The sequence below is a fragment of the Strix aluco genome, chromosome 22 (genome assembly GCF_031877795.1).
Source record: "Strix aluco isolate bStrAlu1 chromosome 22, bStrAlu1.hap1, whole genome shotgun sequence".
Classification (NCBI taxonomy): Eukaryota; Metazoa; Chordata; class Aves; order Strigiformes; family Strigidae; genus Strix; species Strix aluco.
Genome location: NC_133952.1, coordinates 7946345 through 7973712, shown reverse-complemented (window position 1 = coordinate 7973712; position 27368 = coordinate 7946345). Strand labels below are relative to the sequence as shown.

The 27368-nt window shown below is 60.5% G+C and overlaps 1 protein-coding gene across 4 annotated transcripts; it reads left to right on the top strand.

Annotated features, from left to right (window-relative positions):
* The first annotated feature begins 97 nt into the window (after window positions 1-97).
* CROCC (ciliary rootlet coiled-coil, rootletin) lies at window positions 98-26569 on the top strand. 4 transcript variants are annotated; one of them, XM_074848273.1, is made up of 36 exons: window positions 98-371; window positions 2754-2864; window positions 3707-3892; window positions 3969-4052; window positions 4138-4229; window positions 4319-4484; window positions 5191-5297; window positions 5383-5589; window positions 5690-5786; window positions 6055-6150; window positions 6283-6429; window positions 6514-6713; window positions 7681-7842; window positions 8452-8596; window positions 9521-9538; window positions 9625-9993; window positions 11190-11383; window positions 11477-11604; window positions 12498-12649; window positions 12742-12843; window positions 12910-13044; window positions 13585-13716; window positions 13794-14032; window positions 15387-15546; window positions 15629-15796; window positions 16674-17010; window positions 17600-17727; window positions 17802-17922; window positions 20099-20256; window positions 20338-20541; window positions 20640-20834; window positions 20941-21090; window positions 21999-22076; window positions 23074-23205; window positions 25650-25814; window positions 25917-26569. In XM_074848273.1, exons 1-36 carry the CDS (start codon window positions 333-335, stop codon window positions 25965-25967), a joined length of 5355 nt encoding a protein of 1784 aa, XP_074704374.1. In that variant the 5' UTR covers window positions 98-332; the 3' UTR covers window positions 25968-26569. The 4 variants fall into 4 exon arrangements, with proteins under 4 accessions (XP_074704374.1, XP_074704372.1, XP_074704373.1 ...); XM_074848271.1 differs by having other exon boundaries at window positions 2713-2864; window positions 21918-22076; XM_074848272.1 differs by lacking the exon at window positions 9521-9538 and having other exon boundaries at window positions 21918-22076.
* The last annotated feature ends 799 nt before the right edge of the window (window positions 26570-27368 follow it).

The following is a 27368-nucleotide window of genomic DNA, read 5'->3' as shown; positions in this document are numbered from 1 at the left end:
AGCTTCGTTGGTTGGTTTTATTTACCAAAGCCCTGCTTGGCCGCGGGAATATTTGGGGATATTTTTGGTGGTGGATGTTAAAATGTTGCTGCTTGAGGCCTGGCTGGAGGCGTTGGGACCCCCGAAGCAGCCAGGAAGAGGAGGGTCCCCGGACCCGCCGTCACGTTGGGAGGGGAAGGCGAGGATTTCGGGCTAATGCCGGCCACGCATCCGCTTTCCGCTCGCAGGCGACGAGCCAAACCGGAGCCCCAAAAATCCCAGGAAGGGGCTTCGGAGCAAGGAGGCCGCGGCGAGGGGGAGCGAGGGGCTCGGCGGACCCCCCTGAGGGGCCCATGAGTGAAGCGGAGCCCACGGGGGAGGCTGTGGTTGAGGTGGGTGTCTGTGTCCATCCCCCCCCCCCTCCACAGCGGGAACTGGTGGCGGCTCTCGCGGGAAGGGCCACGGAGCCACGGCGAGGGGGGGGCGGCGGGTTTGCGATTGCAAATGGCCCTTTTGCGGCGGGTTTTTGCGAGCGCGAACGGTGCTTTCGGGATTGCACGTTGCGAACGGCGGCGGGTCCGCGCTTGGCTGTAAATTTGCAGTGGTTTGGTCGTTACAGCTGCGAATTGGCAGCGGGTTTGTGATCGCAGACACAAATGTGCGGATGTTTTGTGGTTACAAACATAAATCTGCAGCGGTTTTGTGACGGCAACTGCAACTCTGCAGCAGTTTTGTGACTGCAACTATAAATCTGCAGCAGTTTTGTGACTGCAACTGCAACTCTCTGCAGTTTTGTGACTGCAACTATAAATGTGCAGCAGTTTTGTGGCTGCGGTTGCAACTCTGCTGCAGTTTTGTGACTGCAACTGCAACTCTGCAGTTGCAACTCTGCTGCAGTTTTGTGGCTGCAACTGCAACTCTCTGCAGTTTTGTAATTGCAACTATAAATCTGCTGCAGTTTTGTGGCTGCGGTTGCAACTCTGCTGCAGTTTTGTGACTGCAGTTGCAACTCTGCTGCAGTCTTGTGGCTGCAACTGCAACTCTGCTGCAGTCTTGTGGCTGCAACTGCAACTCTGCTGCAGTTTTGTGACTGCAGTTGCAACTCTGCTGCAGTTTTGTGGCTGCAGTTGCAACTCTGCTGCAGTTTGGTGGCTGCAGCTGCAACTCTGCTGCAGTTTGGTGGCTGCGGTTGCAACTCTGCTGCAGTTTTGTGGCTGCGGTTGCAACTCTGCTGCAGTTTTGTGACTGCGGTTGCAACTCTGCTGCAGTTTTGTGGCTGCAACTGCAACTCTGCTGCAGTTTTGTGGCTGCAACTGCAACTCTGCTGCAGTCTTGTGGCTGCAACTGCAACTCTGCTGCAGTTTTGTGACTGCAGTTGCAACTCTGCTGCAGTTTTGTGACTGCAGCTGCAACTCTGCTGCAGTTTGGTGGCTGCAGTTGCAACGCGGCTGCAGTTTGGTGGCTGCAGTTGCAACGCGGCTGCAGTTTGGTGGCTGCAGTTGCAACGCGGCTGCAGTTTTGTAATTGCAACTATAAATCTGCAGTTTTGTGGCTGCGGTTGCAACTCTGCTGCAGTTTTGTGACTGCGGTTGCAACTCTGCTGCAGTTTTGTGGCTGCAACTGCAACTCTGCTGCAGTTTTGTGGCTGCAACTGCAACTCTGCTGCAGTCTTGTGGCTGCAACTGCAACTCTGCTGCAGTCTTGTGGCTGCAGCTGCAACTCTGCTGCAGTTTGGCTGCAGCTGCAACTCTGCTGCAGTTTGGCTGCAGCTGCAACTCTGCTGCAGTTTGGTGGCTGCAACGCGGCTGCAGTTTGGTGGCTGCAGTTGCAATGCGGCTGCAGTTTTGTGATAGCGATAAATCTGCAGCACTCTTGTTCCCACAGACACAAATTTGCAGCAGTTTTGTGATTGCAGCTGGAAATCTGCAGCGGTTTTGCAATCAGAAGCACAAATTTGCAGCGGTTTGGCGATCATAAGTGCAAATTTGTGGCAGTTTTGCGCTTGCAGCTCTAAATCTGCAGTGGGATTGCAGGTGCAAATCTGCAGCGATTTTGTGATTGCCACTATAAATCTGTAGCAGTCTTGCAATGGCAAACTATTCTGCAGTGGTCTTGCCATTGCAACTGCAAACTTGCAGCGGTTTTGCCGTTGCAACTATAAACCCGCAGCGCTTGTGCGGTCACAAATTTACCGTGATCTTTGCGGTTGCAACTATAAATCTGCAGCACTGGGGATCGCAGCTGCACATCTGTAGAGGTCCTGCAATTGCAAACGCAATTCTGTGGCGGTCTTGTGATCCCACCTGCAATTTTGCAGCGATTTTGTGATTGCAGACACAAATCTGCAGCCGCTGCGCGATCGCAGCTTCAAACCTGTAACGGCGACTACAAATTTGCGGTGGTTTTGTGATCGCAACTGTAAATTTCCAGTGATCTTGCGACCGCATCTTCAAAGCTGTAGGAGTTTTGCCGTTGCCAACTGCATCGCTCAGCGTGTCTGAGTTGCAGGGGGTGCAGCATTTGCAGCTGGGGAGGGAAAAAAGTGCTTTTTGTGGCCTTGGCTGAGCGCGTGGGGAAGGCGCAGCCCAGCCCCCTTCCCCGCTGAAGGAACAAAGCAGCTCTTGGTAGCAAAGGGCATCTTGGCTCCATCCCGGGGCCAGATCCCCGTCTCGGGGCTGGATTCCCATCCCGCTGCTTCCTGGAGCTGGCCTGAGCCCCGTCCCCGTCCCGCAGCGGCCGTCGCGGGGGCCATGTCCTCGCTGCTGTCCCTCCAGGAGGAGAACCGCATCCTGCAGCAGGAGCTGTCGCGTGTCGAGGACTTGCTGGCTCAGAGCCGGGCCGAGCGCGATGAGTTGGCCATCAAGTACAACGCCATCAGCGAGCGGGTAAGTCCCCAGCTGGGTTAACCCAAACCCACCCGTTTGAACCCCAAAATCAAGGCGCTGCGAGCCGTAACCTTTGCGTTCCCTGTGCTCGGAGGGGGAGATGTTGCGGCGTCTTGCAACATCCCTGCAACGGGAGTTTCACTGCAGCACACCTGGCTTGTCCAGGCCTGTCCTGGCATGCTGGGGCTTGTCCTGCGGGACGCACAAAGCGTCCCCATCCGTGTTTTATTTATCCAGCTGCTTTTTTGGGAAGCAAGTTCCACTCCCCGCCCCCCGTGGGCATCCTTCTCCTTTGCATCCCTTTACCGTGGCAACGGGGGAATTAAAAAGGGCTTTGGGCAGCAGCCAGATGCTGAACGTGGCTCCTGGGGAGATCTGAATCTGACAGGTTCTTTGGGGAGCAGCCACTCTATTTGTGCCTGGTGATTTACAAAATAAAAGCAAATGTCAGGAAAATACCCCAAGGGGAATCACCACTTCTGTGCTCAAGGATCCTTTAGCCATTGGCTAATCCCATGGGAGCCAGGATGGGGCTTTGCCGAACTCCCAGATTCAAAGTTGGGTTATTTTTAAAAGCACCCCCAAATTTTCCTATTCATCCCCACCCTGTGCATGCAAAGAGCGGGGGATACAAAATTTGGGGGGGGTGTGTGTGTGTGTGTGTCTCAGCTTCGGCTGTACCGGGGTTTGCTGTAGGATCATCCCAAACTGGCTTTGTCTAGGATGGGGTGTTGCGAGTGAAGTTGGAGGATGCTCGGTGGGTGCTGGGGGGGAGGATTTAGCATCCCAATGGGTGTCGGGGTGGGGAGGGGTGTCCCGGGAAATCCCACATCCCATCCCAGCTGGAGCAAACCCTGCGGCTGGAGACGGGTGAGCGGGAAGCGGCGGAGAGCCGGAGCTTGGCGCAGCACAACATCGAGCTGCGGCGGCTGCTGGAGGAGGAACAAGCTGCCTACAAGCGCAAGCTGCAGGCGTACCAGGAGGGCCAGCAGCGGCAAGCCCAGCTGGTGCAGAAGCTCCAAGCCAAGGTAAATCCTTCCTGGGGGACACAGGGACATTTTGGGGACACCCCTCAGTGTCACCCACCCCATCCGCTCTGTCCAGGTGTTGCAGTATAAGAAGAAATGTGGCGAAGTGGAGCAGCAGCTGCTGGAGAAGGCGACGGAGCTGGAGCAGGAGAGGCTGACGGTGAGTGCTGGTTTTGGGTGGGGGGGTCCCCTGCGCTGAATCCCCCCAAATTGGGGTGATGGTGAGCGGGCTGATGTACTTGCAGAGTCAGCTGGATGTGAGCAGCTCGCTGCCGGAGGAGGAGAGCACCAACGAGCTGGAGAATGCCCTGATCCGGCTGGAAGAGGAGCAGCAGAGGTGAGCGGGGGTCCCCAGGGAGCTGCAGGACCCACCCCCAGGGTGATGCTCCAGCCGTGTGTGACTCCCCCTCCCCGCCCCCATCCCAGAAGCAGCAGCCTGGTGCAGGTGAACTCGATGCTGCGGGAGCAGCTGGAACAAGCCAACGTGGCCAACGCGGCGCTGAGCGAGGACATCCGCAAGCTGACAGCGGACTGGGCACGGGCACGGGATGAGCTGGAGCAGCGGGAGGCAGAATGGAGGCGCGAGGAGGAGGTTTGGGGGGGCCCCGAGGATGTGATGGGGACCTGGTGATGTGGCAGGGAGCAGGACGGGGGGGTGGCGGGGAGAGGGATTCGAGGCAGAGGGATGCAGGTTCACTGGGAGGATGTAGGGACACAGGGGATGTTGCACAGAGAAGAATTTGGGGGTGCAGAGGATGTGGCACATGATGGGAGGGGGATGTGGCACAGAAAAGGCTGCAGGGGTGTGGGGAGGGATGCAGGACCACTGGGGAGGGATGTGGAGCCACAGGGAACGTTGCATGGAAATGATTTGGGGGTGCAGGGGATGTGACACGTGATGGGAGGGCGACGTGGGGCAAGAGAGTTGCAGGGATAAAGCATGGGAATGGATGCAGGACTTCAGGGAGGGGTGTGGGACCAGGACAGATGTTGTGTGGAGAAGAATTTGGGGGTGCAGGGGATGTGGCATGTGATGGGAGGGTGATGCTGGGCAGGGGGATGTGTCTGCTGTCCTGCTCCGTGCGGGGCAGCAGGAAATTGGGGTGGGGGGCTGCTGGCTACGGGGAATTGTGGGAGCAATGGGGGTGTTGCATGGAGATTGGGGGACCAAAGGGAGAGGGATGGGGGTGTGTGGGGAGAGGGGGTGCTGCAAGGCAGAGGCGGCTGCACAGGGAGGGTCCCCCCACACCTGTCGGGCACCCGGCCGGGACCGATGCAGCTCCATGTGCCCCAAACAGTCCTTCAACACCTACTTCAGCAACGAGCACAGCCGGCTCCTGACCCTCTGGAGGCAGGTGGTGGCTTTCAGGCGGCACTTCGGGGAGATAAAAGCTGCCACTGAGAGGTCAGTGGGGTCCTGGGGTGGGTGGGGGGGTCCCTTGAGTTCCCCAAGGACGGCCCCAGGTCCAATCCTGCCTCTCCCAACGCAGGGATCTGGCGGAGCTGGGCCACGAGGCCTCGCGGACGGGCAGGGCTGCGCACGCCGCCTGCCTTCACCTGGCCGCCAACCTGCGGCTGGCCGAGAGCCGGGCGGGCGCCGCGCGGGAGACGCAGGCGCTGCGGCTGGCGCAGCTGGAGGAGCAGCTGGCGGCGCGGGCGCGGGACGCCGACCTGGAGAAAGTTGCCCTCGGTGCCAGGTACCACGGGTTGGGGGGATGTTTTTTTGTGGGTTATTTGGGGGTGGGTGGGTCCGAGGGGTGGGGGGGGTCCCCGCTGCTGCCCGGTGTCTCGCCGCAGGCTGGCAGAGCTGGCGGCGGCCCTGGAGCGCCTGCGGGCTGAGGATGGGGAGAAGGAGCGGGAGGTGGAGGCGCTGACCCTGCAGCTGCAGAACCTGGTGAGCGCAAGGCACGAGGAGTTTTGGAGGCGGCGGGGGGTGCGAGGCTGCACGCCGGGGCAGGCTGCAACGCGCAGCGGGTGCCAGGGCGTTGAGGGGTGCCGCTGGCCGCGACGCAGCACCCGCTGGGAGACGATGGGTGCCGGGGCAGGGTGCGTGTCAAACTCTGCGTGCTGGGGTGCCTGGTGCATGCCCGGGTGCCGTGGGTGCTGGGGTGCGCTGCGCAGCGTGCGCTGGTTCTGTCTGAGACCACGCCGGGGTTTTGCAGGAGGCCTCGCGCGCTCAGGAGCCGTCGCCGGCGGAGGTGGAGGCTTTGCGCTCCGAGGTGGAGCTGCTGCGTCAGACGCTGCAAGATGTCACCCAGGTGCTGGGTTTCCCACCTCAGTGTTTCCCCCTTTCCCACCTCAGTGTTTCCCCCTTTCCCACCTCAGTTTTTCCCCCTTTCCCGCCCCGGTCTCCCTCTGGTGACACAGGGGGTCTCCCCCTCCCCTCTCAGGCGGTGCTGGCAGATGACCCCGAGCAGCCACCGCTCCCCCCGGAGTCCCCATCGTGTCCCCCCACGTCCCCTCACCGCAGCCTCTCGCCCAGCGCCGCCGCCGCTGCCGTACACGCCGCCCTGCACCGCCGCCGCCTCCAGCTGCAGGTGAGCGCCGGGAGGGCTCTGCGGGAGGAGGAGGATGAAGTTGAGGATGAGGAAGGCTGACCACCCCCTTTTCCCCACTCCCAGGATGCCCAGAGCCAGGCAGAGGCCAGCCAGGAGGCAGCCGGGAGCCTGCGGCAGGAGCTGGGGGACAGCGAGAAGCGGCTGGAGACCCTGGAGCGGCGGCTGGAGGAGCTCAGCGCCGAGGCCGGGGGCTGCCGGCGGGCGCAGGATGAGGCCCTGCGCGAGGTCACCCGCCTGCGCGCCGAGGCTGAGGTCCTGCACAGGTACCCACCATCCGCTTGTCTGTCCCAAGCTCTGTCTGTCCCTGCGTGGCTGTCCCTTGTGTCTGTCCATCTGCATCCTGACCCGTCTGTCTGTCCATCCCTGTGTGTCCCTGCACATCCACCCCCCTGCATCCCGGCCAGTCTGTCCATCCGTCCATCCCTTTTTATCTTTTTCCCTATCTCCCACCACACGTCTGTCTGTCCCTGTGTATCCTGGCACGTCTGCTTGTCTGTCCATCCCTTTACATCTTTATCTGTACGTCTGTCTGCTTCTTGGCCTGTCTGTCTGTCTGTCTGTCCATCCATCCTTGTTCATCTTTCCCTGTGTGTTTCTGTATATCTGTCTGTCCCCATGCCTCCTGGCTTGTCTGTCTGTCCATCCATCCCCCTGGCTTGTCTGTCTTTCTGTCTGTCCATCCATCCCCCTGGCTTATCGGTCTGTCTGTCTGTCCATCCATCCCCCTGGCTTGTCGGTCTGTCTGTCTGTCTGTCCATCCATCCCCCTGGCTTGTCGGTCTGTCTGTCTGTCTGTCCATCCATCCCCCTGGCTTGTCGGTCTGTCTGTCTGTCTGTCCATCCATCCCCCTGGCTTATCGGTCTGTCTGTCCATCCATCCCCCTGGCTTATCGGTCGGTCTGTCTGTCTGTCCATCCATCCCCCTGGCTTATCGGTCGGTCTGTCTGTCTGTCCATCCATCCCCCTGGCTTATCGGTCGGTCTGTCTGTCTGTCCATCCATCCCCCTGGCTTGTCGTGTGTCCATCCCTGAACATTAATCCCCATGGATCCTGCCTGTCTGTCTGTCTGTCTGTCCCCCCACATCTCGCCCTGTCTGTCCATCCATCCCTACACCCTTATCTCTGTCCGTCTGTCCCTCCGCATCCCTACACATCCCTTTATCCTGGCGTGCCCACCTGTGAGCATCACCCCATCCCTCTGCCCACTCGTGTCCGTCCGTCTGTCTGGCAGGGAGCGGCTGCAGGCGGAGGAGGCGCTGGCGCGGGAGCAGCAGCGGGCGGGCGCCCTGCAGCAGGAGCGGGCGCAGCTGCAGCACCGGGGCGAGGGGCTGGAGGACGCCCGGGACGAGGCCGCCCGCGCCGCCGAGGCCGCCCGCCAGCAGCTGGAGAGCAGGTGGGGGCACGGGTGGGTGCTGCCACCTCCCTGGGGTGCTGCAAAATCACGGTGGGTCCCCTGCAACCTCCCCCCAAATCTGGGTGCTGCCACCTTGCTGCCCCCCGCCAAGTCAGCTGCTGCACCCCCCACCGAGTGGGTGCTGCAAAATCTCAGTGGGTCCCTGAAACCCCCCCCAGGTGGGTCCCCTGAGACCCCCTCGATGTGGGTGCTCCCACCTCTTCCCGCTCCCCAAATTAGGTGCTGCACCCCCCCACCGAGTGGGTGCTGCAAAATCTCAGTGGGTTCCTGAAACCGCCCCCCAAGCACATCCCCTGAAGCCCCCCAGTGTGGGTGCTCCCACCTTTCCCCCCTCCCCAAATTGAGTGTTGCAACTTCCCCCCACCAAGTGGATGCTGCAGAATCTCAGTGGGTCCCCTGAAGCGCCCCCCCAAGGAGGGTGCTGCCCCCCGCCCCAAAGTGTGTGGGGTACAAAACTTCCGTGGGTGCTGCAGCCCCTGCCCCAAGTGGGGTGGCACAAAACGGTGGGTGCTGCAACATCCCCTGCCCCGAGTGGGTGCTGCAACCGCCCCCCCCCCTCCCCATGGGTGCCCCCGTGGGGGCTGTCAGCCAGCAGCAGGTGGAGGAGCTGGAGGCGCAGCGGGCCGGGGCGCAGCGGGAGCTGCTGGAGGCGCGGGAGGCGCTGAGCCGGGCGGTGCTGGAGGCCGAGGTGGCGCGGGGCGAGCGGGAGGTGCTGGCCGAGGCGCTGGGCAAGGTGGGTGCCCCCATCCCCCCTGCAGCGTGCGAGTGCCATGCAGCGGGTGCACCCCTCGGCAGTAGGTGCGACCCCTGAGCCCCATGTGCAGCAGGTTTAACCCCCCGCCATGCGCTGGGTGCAACCCCCGTGCAGCAGGTTCAGCCCTCCCGTGCAGCAGGTGCAACCTGTAAGCAACAGGCGCAGCCCATGCAGCGGGTGTGACCCCAAACCCTAAGCAATGGGTGCAACCCCATGCAGCGGGTGCAACCCCTAAGCCACAGGCGCATTCCCAAGCAATGGGTGCAACCCCTAAACAACAGGTGCAACCTGTAAGCAACAGGCGCAGCCCATGCAGCAGGCACAACCCCCAAGCAACAGGTGCATCCCCAAGCAATGGTTGCAACCCCCATGCAGCGGGTGTAACCCCTAAGCAGCAGGTGCAACCCCCATGCAGTGGGTGCAACCCCAAACCCTAAGCAATGGGTGCAACCCTGTGCAGCGGGTGCAACCCCTAAGCAACAGGTGTGTCCCCACGCAGCAGGTGCAACCCCCATGCAGCGGGTGCAACCCCAACCCCTAAGCAACAGGCGCATCCCCAAGCAACGGGTGCAACCTGTAAGCAACAGGCGCAGCCCATGCAGTGGGTGCAACCCCCATGCCCTGGGTGCAACCTGTAAGCAACAGGCACAGCCCATGCAGCGGGTGCAACCCCAAGCAATGGGTGCAAGCCCATGCAGTGGGTACAACCCCCATGCCCTGGATGCACCCTGTAAGCAACAGGCACAGCCCGTGCAGTGGATGCAACCCGTAAGTGATGGGCACAACCCCTAAGCAACAGGCGCGTCCCCACGCAGCAGGTGCAACCCCCATGCAGCGGGTGCAACCCCAACCCCTAAGCAACAGGTGCATCCCCAAGCAACGGGTGCAACCTGTAAGCAACAGGCGCAGCCCATGCAGCGGGTGGGTGCCCCCCCATGCACTGGGTGCCCCTGCGCGTCGGGCGCTGCAGTGGGCGCAGAGTCCATCCAGCTCCCACCACCCGGCAGGCGCAGGGGAGCTGCGGGGAGCTGGCAGCGGCGCAGCGGGCAGCGGCGGCAGAGGAGGGGCGGCTGCGGGACGCCCTGGCCAAGACGAGCGAGCTGGCGGCCGGGCTGGCGCGGGAGAAGACGGAGCTGAGCCGGAGCCTGGCGCGGCTGGAAGAGGAGCGGGAGAGCGGCCGCATCCGGACGCGGGAGCTGGGGCAGGAGCTGGCGCTGCTGCGGGGGCGGCTGGAGCGCGGGCGTCGGGCCGGGGTGGCCGAGCGGCAGGGCCTGGAGCGGGCGCGCAGGGCGGCCGAGGAGGGCTGCCGGGGGCTGCGGGCAGAGCTGCGGGCACTGCGGGGCCAGCACCTGCGCCTGCGCCAGCACCTGGGGCAGGTGGGCAACTGGGAGGGTGCTGGGGGCAACTGGGAGGGGTGGGGAGCGTGCATAGGGTGACTGGGAGGGATGTGGAGGGTGCATGGAGCAACTGGGAGGGTGCTGGGGGCAACTGGGAGGGATGGGGAGTGTGCATGGGGTGACTGGGAGGATGCTGGCGGTGACTGGGAGGGATGGGGAGCATTCATGGGGAGACTGGGAAGGATGTGGAGGGTGCACAGGGCAACTGGGAGGATGCTGGGGGTGACTGGGAGGGATGGGGAGCGTTCATGGGGAGACTGGGAAGGATGTGGAGGGTGCATGGGGCAACTGGGAGGATGCTGGGGGCAACTGGGAGGGATGGGGAGCGTGCATGGGGTGACTGGGAGGGATGTGGAGGGTGCACTGGGCAACTGGGAGAGTGTCAAGTGTAATGGAGAGGTGTGGAGGGTGCAGGAGGTAACTGGGAGGGGTGTGGAGGGTGCGAGGACCAACTGGGAGGGTGCAGGAGGTAACTGGGAGGGATGGGGAGGGTGCTCGGGGCAACTGTGAGGGATGGGGAGCGTGCATGCGGTAATTGGGAGAGGTGTGGAGGGTGCATGGGGCAACTGGGAGAGTGCTGGGGGCAACTGGGAAGGGGTGGGGAGCATGCATGGGGTAACTGGGAGGGGTGGGGAGGGTGCAAGGGGCAGTTGGGAGGGTGCAGGGGGTAACTGGGAGGGATGGGGAGTGTGCATGGGGTGACTGGGAGGATGCTGGGGGCAACTGGGAGGGATGGGGAGTGTGCATGGGGAGACTGGGGAGGATGTGGAGGGTGCACGGGGCAACTGGGAGAGTGCTGGGGGCAACTGGGAAGGGTGGGGATCGTGCATGGGGTGACTGGGAGGGGTGGGGAGGGTGCAAGGGGCAGTTGGGAGGGTGCAGGGGGTAACTGGGAGGGATGGGGAGCGTGCATGGGGTGACTGGGAGGGGTGGGGAGGGTGCAAGGGGCAGTTGGGAGGGTGCAGGGGGTAACTGGGAGGGATGGGGAGTGTGCACAGGGGAACTGGGAAGGTGCATGGGGTAACTGGGAGGGGTGGGGAGGCTGCATAGATAACTGGAAGGGGTGGGTTGGATGATGTACAAGTTAACTGGGAGGCCGCGTGGGGTGACTGGGAGGCCACATGGGGTAACTGGGAGGGCCGTGGCGGGTGTGGGGTGACGGCGGTGCCCCGCAGGCGGTGCAGGAGCAGAGCGCGGCGGGCGAGGCGCTGGCGCAGGCGCGGGGGGAGCAGGAGCGGCTGCGGCGGGAGCTGCTGCGGCTGAGCCGGGCCCGCGAGGGACTGGCCAAGGAGGGGGCCAGCCTGGCCGTCCAGCTCGCCGCCGCCCAGCGCCACGGCCAGGATCAGGCCCAGGAGGCAGCCGGGCTCAGGTGGGTGCTGGTGAGGGGTGCGGGGAGAGGGGAGGGCATCTCCCCTGCCCCGGACCCCCGGTTTCGGCAGCGTGGCCGGCGGCGTTTCGGCAGGACGGAGAAGGAGGGGCTGGAGAGCAGCATCTTCCAGCTGCAGCAGCGCCTGGCGCAGCTCGACACCCGCAACCAGCAGCTGGAGGCCGAGGGCCGGACCCTGCTCCAGGCCAAGGAGGCGCTGGAGGGTGAGGAGTCCCACCCCCCAACCTGTCCCCATCACCCCGGCCGTCCTCATCTTCATCTTCCTCCCCATGCCTCCTCATCCCCATCTTCATCCTCATCCAGCCCTATTTCTCTTCATCCCCATCCTCATCCCCATCTTCATCCCCATTCCTCTTCATGGCCATCCTCATCTTCATCTTCCTCCCCATGCCTCGTCATCCCCATCTTCATCCCCATCCAGCCCTATTTCTCTTCATCCCCATCTTCATCCCCATCTTCATCCCCATCTTCATCCCCATCTTCATCCCCATCTTCATCCCCATCTTCATCCCTATTCCTCTTCATGGCCATTCTCATTCCCATCCTCATCCCCATCTTCATCCCCATTCCTCTCCATGGCCATCCTCATCTTCATCTTCCTCCCCATGCCTCCTCATCCCCATCTTCATCCCCATCCAGCCCTATTTCTCTTCATCCCCATCCTCATCCCCATTCCTCTTCATGGCCATCCTGATCTTCATCTTCCTCCCCATGCCTCCTCATCCCCATCTTCATCCTGATCCAGGCCTATTCCTCTACATCCTCATCTTCATCTCCATCTTTAACTGCATCCACTCCTATTCCTCTCCATCCCCATCTCCATCCCCATCTTCATCTTCCTCCCCATGATCCTTATCTTCATCCCCATCCATCCCTATTCTTTGTCATCCCTATCATCATCCCCATGGCCATCTCCATCCTCACTCCCATCTGTCCCCATCTTCATCTCCACCCATTGTCTCCCTCATCTCCACCCCCCGCCGTCCCCAGGCACCTGCAACAGGGTCATGACAAACCCTCCGCCACCACATCCCCTCCATGTCCCTGCTCCTATCACTTAACCCACATCCCCGCTAACGGGGGGGTGTCCCCACAGCGGAACTGGGCACGGCACGGCTGGCACGGGAGCAGGAGCTGCAGGCCCGGCGGCAGGCGGTGGCGGCGGCCGAGACGGCGGCGGTGACGGTGGCCCTGCAGAGCGCCCGCGATGCGCACCGCGATGAGCTCGACCGCCTCCAGCGCGAGAAGGTGGGCGCCGATGCGGATTTTTGGGGTGCAGTACTGATTTCTGGGCTGCGATGGTGATTTTTTTTTTTTTTTTTTTTTCGGGGGGTTCGCAGGAGGAGCTGGAGGCCGAGCGGGGCCGGCTGGCCCGGGAGCAGGAGGAGCTGGCGGCCGAGCTGGCGGCAATGCGGCGGCAGCGCGAGAGCGAGAAGCAGCAAGTGGGTGTCCCCAGTGTCCCCCCACTTGCGTCCCCCCACCCCGGCTGAGCCATTTCCCCCCGTCAGGCACTGGCGCTGCAGGAGGAGGAGCGGGCGGCGCTGGCGGAGACGCTGGAGGGGCTGCAGCAGAGCCTGGCCGAGGCCACGGCTGAGCTCGAGCAGCAGCGGCGAGAGGTCACCAGCCACCAGGAGAAGGAGCAGGTGGGTGGGTGGGGGTCCTGGTGCCCCCCCCAGAATGGCACAGAGCCCCACATGTCCCCTATGCAAGCCCCCATGCCTGGGCACTGCTCACCATTGCAAACCCCCATGCCTGGGCATCCCCTGTGGCCCCCCCACTGCAAACCCACATGCCTGGGTGTCCCCAGTGCTCCCCCCAGCTCCCCCCGAGTCCAAATGCCTATGGCTGCGTATCCCCTATGGCCCCCCAGTTGCAAACCCCCATGCCTGGGCACCTCCCTATTGCAATTCCCAATGCCTGAGGCTTACTCCCACCTTGCAAGCCCCACCCCTACACCCCCTCTGCTTTTGACACCCCTCAACGACCCCCACTTCTTGCAGCCCCCCAAGTGTAAGCCCCCCCATCTCCCCATTGCAAGCTCCCTGGTGATAGGGATGCTCGGGTGCGGTACCCAAGCATCCTCATCTCCATCCCTGCACCATCCCCATTGCAATCTGCCCCCCCCCGGGACCCCCACGCTGCTGTGGGGGCGGATGCTCAGGGCTCCGTGCCCTCCCCACCAGAGCCTGGCAGTGGAGCTGCGCAACCTGCGGGCGCAGGCGGAGGAGACGGCAGTGGCCCACGAGCGGGAGGCGAAGACTCTCCGTGACCAAGCGACGGCGGCAGCCAAGCAGCGGGATGGTGCCCTGCGGGAGGTGAATCCCCCCCCAAACCCCTTCCCACCCCCCCCAAAATGTCCCCCCGCCGTAATCTCCAGCCGCCCCGGCTGCAGGTGGAGGAGGCACGGGCGCAGCTGCGGCTGGTGTCAGAGGCGCGGGCAGCAGGGCGGCGGGAGCTGCTGGAGGCGCAGCGGGAGGCCCGGGAGAGCCGGGAGGGCCTGGAGACGCAGCGGCGGCAGGCGCAGGAGGCACGGCGGGCCCTGGGCGACGAGGCCAGGGAGAAGGAGGCCCTGCGGCGCTCCAACGAGGAGCTGCGTGCGGCACTGCGGCGCGCCGAGGGCGAGCGCATCAGGTGAGGGTCGGGGAGATGCTCAGGACAAGGGGATGCGCGAGTTGGGAGGTGCAGGGGATGGGGTGATGCTCAGGGTCAGGGTGATGCTCAGGACAAGGAGATGCGCGAGTTGGGAGGTGCAGGGGATGGGGTGATGCTCAGGGGCAGGGTGATGCTCAGGACAAGGGGATGCGCGAGTTGGGAGGTGCAGGGGATGGGGTGATGCTCAGGGGCAGGGTGATGCTCAGGACAAGGGGATGCGCGAGTTGGGAGGTGTAGGGGATGGGGTGATGCTCAGGGGCAGGGTGATGCTCAGGACAAGGGGATGCACGAGTTGGGAGGTGTAGGGGATGGGGTGATGCTCAGGGGCAGGGGATGCGTGGGGTGGTGCAGTGGTTTGGATGCTCAGGGTTGGGGTGATGCTCAGGAAAAGGTTGGAAATGCAAGGGCTGAGGTGATGCTCAGGGTCAGGGTGATGCTCAGGACAAGGGGATGCCCAAATTGGGGGGTGCAGGGGGTGGGGTGACGCTCAGGGTCAGGGCAAGGATTGGGGTCAGGACGTGCATGGGGTAGTACAATGTTTTGGGTGCTCGGGGTCAGGGTGATGCTCAGGACAAGGATGGTGCCCAAGTTAAGAGATGCAGGGATTGGGGCAATGCTTGGGGTCAGGGTGATGCTCAGGAGAGGAAGATGCTGAAGTTGGGAGATGCATGGGATGGTGTAATCCCTTGGAGGGCAGTGCTTGGGGTGGGGGCGATGCTTTGGGGTGATGCTCAGGACAAGGGGATGTGCGAGTTGGGAGGTGCAGGGGATGGGGTGACGCTCAGGGGCAGGGGATGTGTGGGGTGGTACAGTGTTTTGGGTGCTCGGGGTCAGGGTGATGCTTAAGAAAAGGAGATGCCCAAGTTGGAAATGGAGAGGTTGAGGAGATGCTCAGGGTCAGGGCAAGGATTGGGGTCAGGGTGTGCATGGGGTCGTGCAATGTTTTGGGTGCTTGGGGTCAAGGTGATGCTCAGCAGAGGAAGATGCTGAAGTTGGGAGATGCAGGGGACGGTGTGATCCCTTGGAGGGCAGTGCTCGGGTTGGGGGCGATGCTTTGGGGTGATGCTCGGGGTCGGGGTGGTGCTCAGGACAAGGGGATGCCCAAGTTGGGACTTAAATGGGGTGATGCGATGCCTTGAAGGGTGATGCTGGGGGTTGGGGTGATGCTTTGGGACAAAGGGGTGCCCAAGTTGGGCGATGCAGAGAAGGGTGATGCTCCAGATCTTGGGACAAAGGGGTAACGCTCAGGACAAGGGGGTATTGTGGTCCCTTGGATGTTTGGGGACAGGGGGATGCTCTGCTCAGGGGTGGGGGGATGCCCCTTCTCCTGCAGCCTGAAGCGCGCCAGCGAGGAGAAGGAGCAGCAGCTGGCGCTGGTGGAGGACGGGCGGGCGGCTGCGGACCGGGAGGTGACGGAGCTGCGGGCAACCCTGCGGGAGCTGGAGCGCGCCCGCCTCGACGCCCGCCGCGAGCTGCAGGAGCTGCGCCGGCAGGTCAGGAGGAGGATGGTGGGACACCGCCCCCCTCGTCCCATTTGGGGTGCCCCCAAACTGCCCCTATCTCCTCCTTGGGCAGGTGAAGGACCTGGACAGCGAGAACAACAAGAGGAGCAAGGAGGTGGGTGAGCTGCAGGCACGTGTGGCCCTGGAGGAGCAGCGGGAGGAAGAGAGCCGTCGTGAAGCCTTCGGCCTCAGGCAGAAGGTGGTGGAGAGCGAGGCTGGCACGGAGGCTGCCAGGAAAGAGGTGGGGGGGTCCCCAAGAGTCCTCAATGCCCCATTGCTCCGGTGCCCCCCATCCCAGGGTGTCCCCATAACCCTGCAGCTTGGTACCCTGCGTAACCGAGGTGTCCCTGTCCCTCACCCCACAGCTTGATGCCTGTTGTCCCCAAGCATCCCTGTCGCCCCATAACTGCTACCCTGTGTCCCTGAGTGCCCCCATCACCTCACTGCTGTGTCCCCTATGTCCCCATCACCCCACCACTCTGCCCTGCATCCCTGGGGGTCCTTTGCATCCCCACCGTCCCCTTGCTTTGGGCCTGCTGTTCCTGAGTGTCCCCATCACCCCATTACTCCATCTCCTGCATCCCTGGGGGTCCCCATGCACCACTACTCCATCCCTGGGGTTCCGCATCACCCCATTACTCCATCCCCTGTGTCCCTGGGGGTCCCTATACCCCACTACTCCATCCCTGGGGTTCCCCATCACCCCATTACTCCATCCCCTGCATCCCTGGGGGTCCCCATGCCCCATTACTCCATCCCTGGGGTTCCCCATCACCCCATTACTCCATCCCCTGCATCCCTGGGGGTCCCCATGCCCCACTACTCCATCCCTGGGGTTCCCCCTCACCTCATTACTCCATCCCCTGCGTCTCTGGGGGTCCCTGTACCCCACTACTCCATCCCTGGGGTTCCCCATCACCCCATTACTCCATCCCCTGCATCCCTGAGGGTCCCTATACCCCACTACTCTATCCCTGGGGTTCCCCCTCACCCCGTTACTCCATCCCTTGCACCCCATCACTCTGTGCTTCATCCCCTGCATCCCCATCACCCCACCTCTCTGTGCCCTGCACCCCAACTGCCCCCATCACCCCCTTTCTGCTCCCTCCACCTCTCAGCTCCAGCACCTGCAACAGCGACTGTCGGAGGTGGAGGGTGAATTTCGGCAGCGGGAGAAGGACCTGGCCCGCAGCTTGGAGGAGGCTCGCGGCAACGAGAAGAAGCTCCTGGCCGATGCCCGCAACCTGCAGCTGAAGGTGGAGGCGGCACGGGGCGAAGCGGCCGAGCTGAGCCTGCGCTTGAGCGCGGCCGAGGGTCGGGCGCAGGGGCTGGAAGCTGAGCTGGCCCGTGGTGAGGCTCTGCGCCGGGCTGCCGAGACCCGCCTGGGAGGCATCCAGTCCGCCCTGCGCCGTACCATGGGCATCGGCCGGACACGGGCCGGCTCCCCGGGCAAGGGTGAGAGTCCCCGGGGCTCCCCCGGTGCCCCGTCCCTTGCTTAGGAGAAGGGGATGCATCCTGCTGCGGAGCGTCCCTGCGTCCCTGGGTGTCCCCTGTATCCCATTGCTGTGTCCCTGGGTGTCCCCCATATCCCATTGCTTCGGGTCTTGCATCCCCATCACCTCATTGCTCTATCCCCTGCATCCCTGGGGTCCCCCATATCCCACTGCTCCATCCTCTGCATCCCTGGGGGTCCCCCATACCCCATTACTCCATTCCCTGCTTCCCTGGGGGTCCCCTGTACCCCATTGCTCCATCCCTGGGGGTCCCCAATCACCCCATTACTCCATCCCCTGCATCTCCATCCCTTGCACCCCATCACCCTGTTGCTGTGTCCCTTGCATCCCTGGGGGTCCCCCACACCCCACTGCTCCATCCCTGGGGGTCCCCCATACCCCACTGCTCCATCTCTTACATCCCCAGGGCTCCCCCATATCCCATGGGTGCATCCCACTGCAGCACATCCTGCTCGTTCCAGCCTGCCTTCCTCCCTCCCTTGGGTGCTGCGCCCCGCTGTCCCCACGTCACCCAGTTTGTCCCCATACAGGTGGGGGACCAGAGGGGTCGGGGAGCCCCAGCTCATCCCCGGACCCCGATGCAGCGGCCGAGCCTGAGGCGGTGCGGGCAGCCCTGCGGGATTTCCTGCGCGAGCTGCAGGACGCGCAGCGGGAGCGGGTATGCCCCCGCTTTCCCCTCCCCTCCCCACCGTCCCCAAAAAGCCCCTTTCTTGCCCCGTTTTCTCGCCACAGGAGGAACTGCGGGTGCAGGTGGGCAGCCTGGGCCGGCGGCTGGCAGAGGTGGAGGAGGAGCGGGACAGCGCTGGTGCCCGGGCGCAGCAGCTCCAGAAACTGGTGGCTGAGAGCGAGGAAGGTGATGGGGGGTTTTTTTGGGGTGTATCCCCCCTAAATTGTAGGGTGATTTGTCCCAGACTGGAGCCTTGCCAGCAAGCAGGGACTTTGGGGGATAGTGATGGTGCTGCCTGGGACTGCAGGATGCTTGGTGGGATTTCCCCCCTGTGCATGGCCCCAAAATGCTGGTAAAATGGGTAAAACCTCCCATGCAAACCCCATGAGCCCCAGTAAAACCCCCTGTGGGTGCCCAGTAAACCCCAGTAAAACTGGTAAAAGCCCCCATGCATCCCTCATAAATCCCAGTAAAACTGGTAAACGCTCTGTGCATCTCCTGTAAACCCCAGTAAAACTGGTAAAACCCCTACACACATCCCATAAACACCAATAAAACTGCTAAACCCCCCTATGGATTCCCTGTAAATCCCAGTAAAACTGGTAAAACTCCTGTGCATCCCTTGTAGACCCCAGTAAAACTGGTAAAACCCCCTGTGCTTGCCCCATAAACCCTGGTAAAACTGGTAAAAGACCAATGCACCCCCCGTAAACCCCAATAAAACTGGTAAAACCCCCTGTGCAAACTCCATAAATACCAATAAAATGGGTAAAACCCCCCTGCATCCCCCATAAACCCCAGTAAAACTGGTAAAAGCCCCCATGGAACCCCTGTAAACCCAGTAAAACTGGTAAATGCCCTGTGCATCCCCTGTAAAGCCCCATAAAACTGTTTAAACCCCTGTGCGTGCCCCATAAACCCCAGTAAAACAGGTAAACCTTCCTATGGATCCCGGGTAAACCCCAGTAAAACTGGTAAACCCCCTGTGCGTGCCCCATAAACCCCAGTAAAACCAGTAAATTCCCCGTGCGTCCTGTGTAAACCCCACTAAAACTGGTGAAACCCCCTGTGCAGACTCCATAAATCCCAGTGAAATGGGTAAACCCACCTGCATCCCCCATAAACCCCAGTAAAACTGGTAAAACCCTCTATGGATCTCCTGTAAATCCCAGTAAAACTGGTAAACCCCCTGTGCATGTCCCATAAACCCCAGTAAAACTGGTAAAACCGTCTATGGATCTCCTGTAAATCCCAGTAAAACTGGTAAACCCCCTGTGCATGCCCCATAAACCCCAGTAAAACTGGTAAAACCGTCTATGGATCTCCTGTAAATCCCAGTAAAACTGGTAAACCCCCTGTGCATGCCCCATAAACCCCAGTAAAACTGGTAAAACCCTCTATGGATCTCCTGTAAATCCCAGTAAAACTGGTAAACCCCCTATGTATGCCCCATAAACCCCGGTAAAACCATCTATGGATCTCCTGTAAATCCCAGTAAAACTGGTAAACCCCCTGTGCATGCCCCATAAACCCCAGTAAAACTGGTAAAACCGTCTATGGATCTCGTGTAAATCCCAGTAAAACTGGTAAACCCCCTGTGCATGCCCCATAAACTCCAGTAAAACTGGTAAAACCCTCTATGGATCTCGTGTAAATCCCAGTAAAACTGGTAAACCCCCTGTGCATGTCCCATAAACCCCAGTAAAACTGGTAAAACCCTCTATGGATCTCGTGTAAATCCCAGTAAAACTGGTAAACCCCCTGTGCATGCCCCATAAACCCCAGTAAAACTGGTAAAACCCTCTATGGATCTCGTGTAAATCCCAGTAAAACTGGTAAACCCCCTGTGCATGCCCCATAAACTCCAGTAAAACTGGTAAAACCCTCTATGGATCTCGTGTAAATCCCAGTAAAACTGGTAAACCCCCTGTGCATGCCCCATAAATCCCAGTAAAACTGGTAAACTCCCTCCATGGATCCCCTGTAAACCCAGTAAAGCTGATAAAAGACCTATGCACCCCCCTGTAAACCCCACTAAAACTGGTAAAACCCCCTGTTCAGGCTCCGTAAATCCCAATGAAATGGGTAAATCCACCCCGCATCCCCATAAACCCCAGTAAAACTGGTAACTCCCCCACTATGGATCCTCTGTAAGCCCAGTTAGACTGGTAAATGCCCCGTGCATCCCCTGTAAGCTTCACTAAAATGGATAAAACCTCCTGGGCAGACTCCATAAATCCCAGTAAAATGGGTAAAGCTCCCTATGCCCATCCCACTAACCCCAGTAAAACTGGTAAACCCCCCCCCCCCGCTCCCCATGCACGCCCCAGTGGGGTGGGTGACCGTGGCGTGGCTCCGGCAGGACGTCGCAGCGGGGAGCTGAGCAGCGCCCAGGCCACGCTGCTGCTGCAGGAGGAGACGCTGCGACGAGGCGAGCGGGAGCGGCGGGTGCTGCGGGAGAAGGTGACAGCACTGGAACGGAGCCTGCATGCCGCCGAGGGCGAACGCCGAGCCGCCCAGGTGGGCATCGCCATGGGTGGGGGGCGAAATCCCGCTCCTATCGCCATCCCCATGCGTGCCGGGGGATTTATGGCCTTGCAGGAGAGGATGAGCGCGGTGCGAGCCGGCGAGGCCGAGCTGGAGGATGCCAGGAGGCGGTTGGAGGCGGCGGAGAGCCGGAGCACCCGCCTGGAGCTGCAGCAGCGGGTGCTGGAGGGCGAGTTGCAACGGGCGCGGCTGGCCCTGGGCGAGCGGCAAGCGGAGGCGCGGGCGATGCAAGACCGCGCCGAGCTGCTCCAGAAACAGGTAACAGCACCGATTCCTCGAAATCCCCGTTGCGTGGATTTTTTTTTTTTTTAATTAAATAATTATACATCACTCCGCTCTCGGTTTTTGGGGTGTAGCTAGCGGAGAGCGAGCAGCGCGCCGGCGCGTCGCAGCTGGCGATGGAGCGGTTGAGCGCGGCGTTGGCGGCCAGTGGCTCGAAGGACGACGTGCCGAGCGCGCCGGCCTTGGCCGATGGCGCCGTGGTCCACGAGCGGCTGCTGCAGCTCCAAAGCGCCCTGGCCGCCGGCGAGCTCGACCGCCGGGCGCTGCAGGTGGGAGCCAGCACCCTCGGGTGGGGTGACACCGAGGTGCCTTTGTTTTTGGGGGGGGTCACCAGGGGTGTGTTTTCCCCCCCCACCTCCCTCCCCCCAATCCCAGGAGGGGCTGGAGGTGGCGCGGCGGGCGCTGGCGGAGGCGCGGGAGGAGAAGGGAGTGCTGCGGGAGCAGCTGCGGGCGCTGCGGGAGGAGCAGGAGGCCCTGCAGCGGAGCAAGGAGGAGCTGGAGGCGCAGGTCCGGCAGCAGCAGGAGGTGAGGGCGGTGGCAGGGGGACACCCATGTCCTTTTCCCCCATGTGACACCCTGTGCCCACTCCATGAAGCATATTTTGCCCCTATGCAGCACCCTGCACCCTTCTCCCCCTCCCCACCAGCACCCTATTGCCCCCATGCACCCTCTTGCACCCTTTAGCCTCCCCATGCAGCCCCCCTGCACCCTCTTTCCCCCTCCCTGCAGCCCCTTCACTCTTTTCCAACCCCCCATAGCACCCCATTGTCCCTGTATGACACCAGCATCCTTTTCACCCTCCCATACAGCCCCCTATTGCCCCCATGCAGCCCCCAGCACCCTCTTGCCCCCCCCGCAGCATCCTATTGCCCCCATGCAGCCCCAGCACACCTTTACCACCCCATGCAGCATCCTCTGCCCTCCCCCAGATTTGCATTGCCCAGTGGACCCCCATATACCCCCAGCACCCTCTTGCCCCACCCTTCAGCCCCCTCTTCCCTCCATGCAGCCTCCAGCACCCTCTTGCCCCCCCGAAGCACCCTATTGCCCCCATACACCCCCAGCACCCTCTTGCCCCCCCCTTCAGCCCTCTCTTACCCCCCCCTTCAGCCCTCTCTTGCCCCCATGCAGCCCCCAGCACCCTCTTTCCCCCCCATGCAGCACCCACTTGCCCCCATATACCCCCAGCACCCTCTTGCCCCCCCCTTCAGCCCTCTCTTGCCCCTATGCAGCCCCCAGCACCCTCTTTCCCCCCCCATGCAGCACCCTCTTGCCCCCATATACCCCCAGCACCCTCTTGCCCCTCCCCACACCCCTGGGGGCCCGGGGCTGACCCCCCGGCCCCGGCGCAGGCGCTGCAGCAGCGGCAGGAGGAGCGCGGGGGGCTGCAGGAGCGGGTGGGCAGCCTGCAGCGCGCCCTGACCCGCACGCAGGGCGAGAAGCGGGAGGCCGAGCGCGTCGCCCTCCGCCTCGAGAAGGACAAGAGCGCCCTGAAGAAGACCCTGGACAAGGTGAGAGGGCGGGTGGCACCCATGGGTGCCCCCGTGGGGTCACTGTAACGCATCCTGGATGCCAGCGCAGCCGGGACTCGCAGCCCTCCTTGGCCAGAACTGGGTGCAAATCAAATATAAAGCCCTCGACCCAGCTTATTAACAGTGCCCTGTTATTTTTCCAAGCATTAAATTTACTTTATATATGTGCTGCGTGCTGCTCCTCTCTGCACAGAGCCTGCATGCGCTTGAAATATATATATTTTATATATGGTTTATATGTTGAGAATATATTTATATATTTATTATGTATTTCACATGTAAAATATCTATTTTGTGCTATATAGTTCATGTTCTAGTTTACATATATTTTATATACAATGTATATTTTACATGTAAAATATTTTCTGCTATATGTATTTTATGCTATATATATTTTATGCTATATAATGCTATATAATGTTATATATATTTATGCTATATAATGCTATATAATGCTTTATATATTTATGGTATATAATGGTATATAATGTTATATATATTTTATGCTATATTATACTATATATATTTATGCTATATATATTTATGCTATATAATGCTATTTATATTTATGCTATGTTATGCTATATATATTTATGCTATATAATACTATATATATTTGTGCTATATATTTCACGTGTCAAATATCTATTACATGTGAAATATTTCACATGTAATATATAGCTTCTAAGTGTTATATATATTATATGTGAAACATATTTATATGTAGTATATAGTTTGTTATCACCATTTTTTATTTATATATAGAGTACGTAAAATGTATCTATTTTACGCGTTAGGTATATATATATTTGACATGTTGTATATGTATTTTATCTCCTGTATCTCTATATTTTACATGTTGTACGTACTACTGTGTATATCTCCGTACTTGACCTGCTGGCGGGAGGGGTGCAGCGGGGGGTTGCTGCACCCCCTGCACCCCGTCTCTGTGTCCCTCTCCCCGGCGGCGGCGCAGGTGGAGCGGGAGAAGCTGCAGACGCAGGAGGCCTCGCTGCGGCTCTCGGCGGAGAAGGGCCGGCTGGGTCGCTCGCTGGGCACGGCCGAGCGGGAGCTGGCGCAGGCGCAGCAGCGCATCCACCTGCTGCAGGTGGGTGGCCCTGGGCTCCCCCAGGGGCGATGGGTGCAGGCGGTGGCACCCCTGGGTGCTGCCTGACCGTGCGGCGCACCCCTGCCTTGGAGCAGGATGGTGCTGGGCTCCCTGGGGGGCTCATCCCAGCTTGGGGAGATTCTGGTGCTTGTACTGGGATGGTGCTGGGCTCCCTGGGGGGCTCATCCCAGCTTGGAAGGATACTGGGATGTCACTGGGCTCACTTTTGGGGTGCTTGCAGCTTGGGGAGATGCTGGTGCTTGTACTGGGATGGTGCTGGGCTCCTTGGGGGGCTCATCCCAGCTTGGGGAGATGCTGGTGCTTGTACTGGGATGGTGCTGGGCTCCCTGGGGGGCTCATCCCAGCTTGGAAGGATACTGGGATGTCACTGGGCTCACTTTTGGGGTGCTTGCAGCTTGGGGAGATGCTGGTGCTTGTACTGGGATGGTGCTGGGCTCCTTGGGGGGCTCATCCGAGCTTGGGGAGATGCTGGTGCTTGTACTGGGATGGTGCTGGGCTCCTTGGGGGGCTCATCCCAGCTTGGGGAGATGCTGGTGCTTGTACTGGGATGGTGCTGGGCTCCTTGAGGGGCTCATCCCAGCTTGGGGAGATGCTGGTGCTTGTACTGGGATGGTGCTGGGCTCCCTGGGGGGCTCATCCCAGCTTGGAAGGATACTGGGATGTCACTGGGCTCACTTTTGGGGTGCTTGCAGCTTGGGGAGATGCTGGTGCTTGTACTGGGATGGTGCTGGGCTCCTTGGGGGGCTCATCCCAGCTTGGAAGGATACTGGGATGTCACTGGGCTCACTTTTGGGGTGCTTGCAGCTTGGGGAGATGCTGGTGCTTGTACTGGGATGGTGCTGGGCTCCTTGGGGGGCTCATCCCAGCTTGGGGAGATGCTGGTGCTTGTACTGGGATGGTGCTGGGCTCCTTGGGGGGCTCATCCCAGCTTGGGGAGATGCTGGTGCTTGTACTGGGATGGTGCTGGGCTCCCTGGGGGGCTCATCCCAGCTTGGGGAGATGCTGGTGCTTGTACTGGGATGGTGCTGGGCTCCCTGGGGGGGGCTCATCCCAGCTTGGGGAGATGCTGGTGCTTGTACTGGGATGGTACTGGGCTCCTTGGGGGGCTCATCCCAGCTTGGAAGGATACTGGGATGTCACTGGGCTCACATTTGGGGTGCTTGCAGCTTGGGGAGATGCTGGTGCTTGTACTGGGATGGTGCTGGGCTCCTTGGGGGGCTCATCCCAGCTTGGGGAGATGCTGGTGCTTGTACTGGGATGGTGCTGGGCTCCTTGGGGGGCTCATCCCAGCTTGGGGAGATGCTGGTGCTTGTACTGGGATGGTGCTGGGCTCCCTGGGGGGCTCATCCCAGCTTGGGGAGATGCTGGTGCTTGTACTGGGATGGTACTGGGCTCCTTGAGGGGCTCATCCCAGCTTGGAAGGATACTGGGATGTCACTGGGCTCACATTTGGGGTGCTTGCAGCTTGGGGAGATGCTGGTGCTTGTACTGGGATTGTGCTGGGCTCCTTTTTGGGGCACTTCCCATTTTGGGACAATGCTGGTGCTTGCACTGGGATGATGCTGGGTCATCCCAGCTTGAAGGGAGGTGCTGGTGCTTATACTGGGATGGTACTGGTCTCCTTTTGGAGCATTTCTCAGCTTGGGGAGATGCTGGTGCTTGTACTGGGATGGTGCTGGGCTCTTTTGGTGGCTCATTCCAGCTTGGAAGGATACTGGGATGGTACTGGGCTCCTTTTTAGGGTGCTTCCAGCTTGGGGAGATTCTGGTGCTTGTACTGGGACAGTGCTGGGCTCATCCCAGCTTGAAGGGAGTTGCTGTGCTTATACTGGGATGGTTCTGGTCTCCTTTTGGGGCATTTCCCAGCTTGGGAAGATGCTGGTGCTTGTGCTGGGCTCTTTTGGGGACTCATTCCAGCTTGGAAGGATACTGGGATGTCACTGGGCTCACTTTTGGGGTGTTTCCAGCTTGGGGAGATGCTGGTGCTTGCACTGGGATGGTGCTGGGCTCCTTGAGGGGCTCATCTCATTTTGGGGAGATGCTGGTGCTTGTACTGGGATGGTGCTGGGTCATCCCAGCTTGAAGGGAGATGCTGGTGCTTGTACTGGGATGGTGCTGGGCTCCCTGGGGGGCTCATCCCAGCTTGGGGAGATGCTGGTGCTTGTACTGGGATGGTGCTGGGTCATCCCAGCTTGAAGGGAGATGCTGGTGCTTGCACTGGGGTGGTGCTGTGCTCTTTTGGGGGCTCATCCTGGCTTGGAAGGATACTGGGATGGCACTGGGCTCATTTTTGGGGCGCTTCCATCTTGGGGAGATGCTGGTGCTTGCAGGGGGATGGTGCTGGGCTCTTTTTGGGGCTCCTCCCATCCCGGGGAGGGCGGGTGCCCGGTTTTGGGGTGACAGCCCCCCCACCCGCCTGCCCAGGCGCAGGTGTCGGTGCTGGAGCACCCGTCTCCGCCGAGCCCCGCGCCGTCTCCGGAGCTGCAGCGGGAGCTGGACCGCCTGCGCATCGCCCAGCTCCAGGCCCAGCGGGCGCTGGAGGCTCGCGACCACGTCCACCGCCACCGCGTCCGCGGCCTGGAGGAGCAGGTGAACGGTGGGGGGGGGGACACCCCGAGGTGTGGGGGACACACCCACCCATGTCCCCTCCTCGCTCCCCCCCATCTCACCCCGCCACCCCCTCCCTTGCAGATCGCGCTGCTGAAGGGGCAGGAGCTCCACCGTCACCCCACCAGCACCTAAGGACCCTCCACAATGCCCGCAGAGACCGGCACAACTCATCTCACGGGTGAGGGGGGAGCCGTTCCCCATCCCCGTGCTCAAAAAACACATCGATTTTTGTCTCATCATGCCCTTTGCTCAAGCAAAAAGCCGCACTTTACCGACGAGGCGATGACACTCGTGTATTTTTGATACAGGTTGGGGCCCAATGGGTGTTTTTTCCCACTTTTCTATCGCAATTCTTAACAAAAAGTTTGGAAATACTCCTCTTTTTTTAGCCCCAGGAGAGCCCTGTCTCGGCACTGGCCAAGCCCCCTGATTTATTTCCCCCCGATACATGATGCTCCTCCAGCCCTGACAAGCCCCAACGCTCACCAGATCCTAATCTTTTCACCTTTTTCTAACAAAAAAAACTACTCCAGGTTGATGGTTTTGTGTATTTTTAGCAGATAGCAGGGATTTTATATCGCTATTTTTGGAATTTGATGTTTTTACTGGTGCTACGGGGCAGCCTGAGATCTGGGGGCTGAGCCAAGCCGAAAACCCACCTGCATCGAGGCGGTGGCTTCGAGTGTGGCCAAACCTTGTCAGTCCCGGCACGATTAAATGTGGATAAACCCAAACTGGAGGCCCATAGGGGTTTTTTTTTGCGGGGGGGGTGGTGCTTTGGGGATGCCCAAACATGTGTCTGTTGGGACACCAGGATTGATTCAGGTCCCTAAATAATAAATAATAATTAATGAAGAAATACTAAGAAATAATCATAAATAATAATATTATTAATATTATAATTATTACCACTCCCCCTTTGGAGGAGAGCTGCAGGGATGCACTGGAGCCATTAACATCATCCTTTTGGGGTGTCCTTCTCCTTGTTTTAAGCCTTTTTGGAGGGGGTTGAGCCCCAAAGGAAGGATGATGAATCCCTTGTGCCCCCGAGGCCTGGAGCGGTGTGGGGCCGGGGAGGACGATGAGGGAGAAAACTCCCCACTGAACCCCCCCTGGACTCTTTTCTCTAAGAGAATTGGGAATATAATGCACCCTGAAAGCTCCACGCTGAGAGAGAGACACGCTATAGAGCTGTATACAGGAGAATGCAGCCTCTATAGGAGCTACACACCATGAAGGGAGCTGTTTGCTCTAAGGGAAACACACACCATGTCAGGTGTACACCATATAGACACCTGGGGGGTGATTGACAGCCGGCTGAACAGGAGCCAGCAGTGTGCCCAGGTGGCCAAGAATGGTATCCTGGCTTGTATCAGCACTAGCGTGGCCAGCAGGGACAGGGAAGGGATCTCACCCCTGTGCTCGGCACTGGTGAGGCCGCCCCTCGATGAGTGGGTTCAGTTTTGGGCCCCTCACTCCAAAAAGGCCATTGAATGACTCGAGCGTGTCCAGAGAAGGGCAACGGAGCTGGTG